The 4,677-nt window shown below is 52.4% G+C and overlaps 1 protein-coding gene across 1 annotated transcript in view; it reads left to right on the forward strand.

Moving 5' to 3' along the window:
• The first annotated feature begins 301 nt into the window (after positions 1-301).
• Positions 302-4,677, forward strand: part of LOC104509274 (activin receptor type-1B-like) — a 6,085-nt gene continuing 1,709 nt past the window's right edge. Inside the window, 6 exon segments of the mRNA XM_010151155.1 lie at positions 302-368; positions 371-469; positions 1,577-1,825; positions 2,975-3,205; positions 3,556-3,723; positions 4,276-4,432. Of these exon segments, the coding sequence (XP_010149457.1) occupies positions 302-368; positions 371-469; positions 1,577-1,825; positions 2,975-3,205; positions 3,556-3,723; positions 4,276-4,432 (971 nt within the window).

The raw sequence follows: 4,677 nt of genomic DNA on the forward strand, positions 1-4,677 counted from the left end.
GGGCTGTCTGGACAGTCATCTTCTGGAAAGGCTTCTCTGCTTCCACGTCGTGTTTTGTGCTTCGGTCGGGTTCTGCGGCTCTGACATACTGAGTGTGACTTCGGTTCCTAAAGTCTTAACTCCTGAGCTGAAGAAGGCCCCGTTCCCACCAAAGCGGGTCACTTAAAGAAGGTGGTCTCTGGTCTGAGCGCTCGGTTGGTGACAGGAGTGGGGGGGTCTTGTTTTCGTTTCTGCAGCTTTGACGTGTTTGTGCTCCGACTGCAAACAAGCGAACTCCACGTGTGAAACGGACGGCGCCTGCATGGTATCGGTCTTCAACCTGGATGGTGTTAAACATCACGTTCGGACCTGCATTCCTGAAGCCAAACTGATAAAAAAACCTTCTATTGTCTGAGTTCGGAAGATCTGCGTAACACTCACTGCTGCTACTCTGATTTTTGCAACAAAATTGATTTGATGGTTCCCAGTGGTGAGTAAAGAGCTAAGTAAATCATCTCTCTGAAGTGGGGAGGAGAGAAGCTCTCTGTTTGGGATAAAGAGTCCTTGGCCCTGTTTTCACGTCTTCTCTCAGGTTGCCGTGTGAACTTGAGCACCGGGTTTATTTCCTTCAGCTGGAAAGTGGAAATAATAACAAACTACTTTGGATTAAAATGGGAAGTTGCTTTTAACTCCCCTGTGGCCAACACAGTGTCACCAGACGATGAGGTTGTACTTCAGGGAAGGAGAAGCTTCTCGAGTTTGGGTGGTTGGGGTTTTTTTCCCACCTGCACTCTGTAGCTCCGTATGATGAGATGATGCTGTGTGTGCTCCCTGGGCACGGCTCGGACCCCTTCTCTGGCACCACGCTGTGCTGTAGCCCTTTATCAGGTAGAGACGCTCTCCTCCTAGGACTGATCATCTTTTCAGCGATGAGCCATCGCTACGAGAAGGTTGCAGCAGCTTCGGAGTGAAGTGTGCGGAGTGGAGGGGTGCCCAAATTCTGATTACACCAAGAGGGAAGCGGCCCTGCCTTTGAGGGTGTGGGGAAACAGCTGCTTCTTTCCACCGTCTGGGACGGAGAGGGCAGTACTTCCTCACACCTCATTTCTCCGATTTGGGCTGTTGTTAGTGGGTTGTGTGGAGGCTGCAGTATCCCTGTACCTTGCGTGCAGTGGGGAAGTCTTACCTGGTCTCAAAAAACAGAAAGAATCGTTGTCTTGGGGTGCGAGTCTTCACTGGTTGTTACAGGGCGGAGAGGAAGGAGGGAGGGGAAGGTAAAAGACAGGCAACAGCAAATTCAGCCCAGAACAGGCTCCCGGCCGCTTTTAACAGCAAGTGCTGTAATCCCTGATCCCACAATTGATGTGCCGTCCTCTTTTTGGGGATTTTAGCTGTGGTTTGCCTGCCCGATGACTCGATGAGTCCCGTGTTGACTCTGTTATTTGGTGTGTCCTCTGCCGTCCTGAAGCAGCAAGCTAAAATTGTCCAGGATCCGAGAGGATAATTAAAACACGAGAAGAAAATCCTTAAAGAACGCTTGTGAGGGAGTGATGATTTCCTAAAAGCGTCTGCTTTTTCTCCTCCCTTTCCTCTCAAGGACACCTGAAAGATAACGAACCCCCATCGAGCTGGGGTCCCGTGGAGCTGGTGGCAGTGATTGTTGGGCCCGTGTTCCTTGTGTTTGTCGTCATGATTGTCGTAGTCTTCGTTTGTCATCACCACCAACGAGTCTATCACAATCGTCAGCGGCTGGACATGGAAGACCCCTCTTGCGAAATGTGCCTGTCAAAGGATAAGACCTTGCAAGATCTCGTCTACGATCTCTCCACCTCTGGCTCTGGCTCAGGTATTAAGATGTGAATGACGAATGAGAACTTGCAGTTGGAATGGAGTAGCCTGTTCCAGGCTCCTGGTTGCCACAGCTTTGCCACAGCTGTGAGGCCGTTGCCACGTCAGCCTGTTGGGGTTGCCCTGGGATGGGTGATGTGGAGGGTGTGTTTTTAAAATTTTGGTCACGCGACAGGCGCTGCAGCCACGGCCCAGTGTCGGCATCCAGTGCTTAGGGTAGGTAAGAGCGATAGTTAACTCCTCCTGACCTGCTGATGCCTGAGACCGTTTGGTGTAGCTTTCCTCCTTTTTGTCTGCAAGAGGCTCATCTCTCAGCTACATCTATTTCACATTCAGCCCTGGAACCGGATTTGGGTTGGAAACAAATGTTAACTGCTAACGGGTGGGTTGCTGGCTTTCAGAGGAGGATGTGGGATGTCACCTGCACCAAAGCTGGCAGGAAAATGGTCAAGGTCCCAGCAGCTGGGAACTTCACAGTATGCAAACATGGCATTCGCCCAGCCCGTTTCATCCCAGAGAATCTTTGGGTCTTCCAGAGTGAGCAACACCCAGTGTCGGCTTTTGTAGTGCTTAACTCCTCCCAGAACAGGTCGGGAAGTCATCGGTTTGGTCACGACTTTGAGCCACAAAAGCAGCTAGGTTAAAAAAAAAAAAAGAAAAAGGAATTTTGGGGCCGGTGGAAACTGCAGGATAATCCCCAGAGGCAGAGAACGTGACAACCCAGTGTTTGACCAGGGAATAAACCTTTAGCACCACATCTGCTATATACAAACTGGTTTGAGGTCTCTTCCGTCCGCGCTCGGCAGGTGAGCTCCATAGCTTACGCAGGAGGTGGCAGCATGTTGGGAAGTCCCTTCTTGAGAGGAGTTTTGGGACTTCCATGCTTTTTAGCAGTCTGCAAACCGGTTCCATTGCATATTCCGGCTCCAGTTCCTCTGATCCGCCGTGGAGCAGAAGTTCCCCGGCTGCTCCCTTCCCAGTCACGGGCGGTTTGCAAGGTACTTCAGAGCCGTATGCAGATGCTGGGCCTTGCTTAGCCTGCTGGTTGCCAACTGTAGGGCCTTCGAGGTTTGGTGATGCTCTGCTTCAGGGTTTCGGGAGTGTTTTGCTGCCACAGGTGTTCATTCATCCAATTTCTTGCCCGTAGGTTTGCCGCTTTTTGTCCAGCGGACTGTGGCTCGGACGATTGTCCTGCAGGAGATCATTGGGAAAGGCCGCTTTGGGGAAGTGTGGCGTGGCCGGTGGCGCGGCGGTGACGTCGCTGTGAAAATCTTCTCTTCGCGTGAGGAACGTTCCTGGTTTAGGGAAGCGGAAATCTATCAAACCGTTATGTTGCGACATGAGAACATCCTGGGGTTTATTGCTGCGGATAACAAAGGTAAAAAGGGCCTCGGCCTCCTCCGGTGCGCGGTCTGCTCCGCAGTTGCGTTTCTTCGCTTGGATTTACAATGAAGTGGGTGAAGAAAAGTGTGGGCATGCTTCCCAACTAGCTCTGTGTTTGAATGCTTCTCGCCAAGAGATGGTGAGATTGCTGCTGCCGTTGAAAGACACAGTGGGGCGTTAGCTCTGCCTTCGAGTCGTGTTTTGCCTTCACCGTATTCACCCCGAGGTGGGCCGTGGAGCTGCAGCATTACCCACCAGTTCTCCCCTGTCCCAGCGCGATGGGGCGCAGAATGCGGGATGGTCACGTGCTTCGTACCCGTCTGAGCACGCTCTTTCCCGCTGCAGATAACGGGACGTGGACTCAACTGTGGCTCGTCTCCGATTACCATGAGCACGGATCTCTCTTTGACTACCTGAATCGATACACGGTGACCATCGAGGGGATGATCAAGCTCGCCCTGTCTGCCGCTAGCGGGCTGGCCCATCTGCACATGGAGATTGTGGGTACTCAGGGTAAGAGCAGAGTTTGAAAAGATGCTGGGAATTCTCGAGGGGAGAATGAACCAGGATTGAGGAGGGGGATTGATGTGCTGCACAGAAAACGCTGCCTGAGTCAGCCCAGATTCGTTGGGTCAGACTTGCCCAAAATTGGCTGACTGCTTTGGCTGGCTGCGAAGTGGGTTAGCCCTTTGCTGGCTCCGGGGAGTTCTGTCAGCATTTCGCATCCCCATCCCAAAATCGGCGGGCTGTTGGCGCAGGCGGCAGCAGAATTATGAACTCCTGATGTCCACGTTGGTGACTGATGCCGGGGACGATGGAGTTTATGTCCCTCTTGAGGCCTCTGCCCGCTACTGCATCAGCAGCGGCTCCGAAGCATGAGCCTTTGCGTTGCATGGCTTGTCAGCAGGGCTCTGTTCTTCAGCTGAAGTATATCCAAACAGGAAAATGTGTTGCAACACTCGGAATGTAACTAACGCCCTGAAATCCGGTACTGCCTCCGCGCCTGTTTGACTAACAGATTTCACCAGACCTTGACCCTTGCTGCTTTTTATTTTGCTCTGTTAGGGAAGCCTGGGATTGCTCACAGAGACTTGAAATCCAAGAACATCTTGGTGAAGAAGAATGGCACGTGCGCCATTGCCGACCTCGGCCTGGCCGTCCGGCACGATTCAGTTACGGATACGATTGATATTGCACCGAACCAAAGGGTCGGAACCAAACGGTAGGATATGGTGTTCTTGGCCAGCGTTTGAAGGTGTTGGAGTGATTAGCAAATGCCTGAGCTCCTGAGCACTGCTGAAATTCTCTTTAAGTATACACAGTGTGCCCGGATTGGTGCTGAAGGGATGTCAGTACCTTCGTCTCCCGGTGCCATCAAGCTGAGAGGTGTAGGCCAGTGTTGTAAGAGCTAAAAACCCACCCAGTCCCACCCCCCGCCATGGGCAGGGACACCTTCCATACCTCGGG

This window comes from Eurypyga helias, unplaced genomic scaffold (assembly GCF_000690775.1).
Source record: "Eurypyga helias isolate BGI_N326 unplaced genomic scaffold, ASM69077v1 scaffold34204, whole genome shotgun sequence".
NCBI lineage: Eukaryota > Metazoa > Chordata > Aves > Eurypygiformes > Eurypygidae > Eurypyga > Eurypyga helias.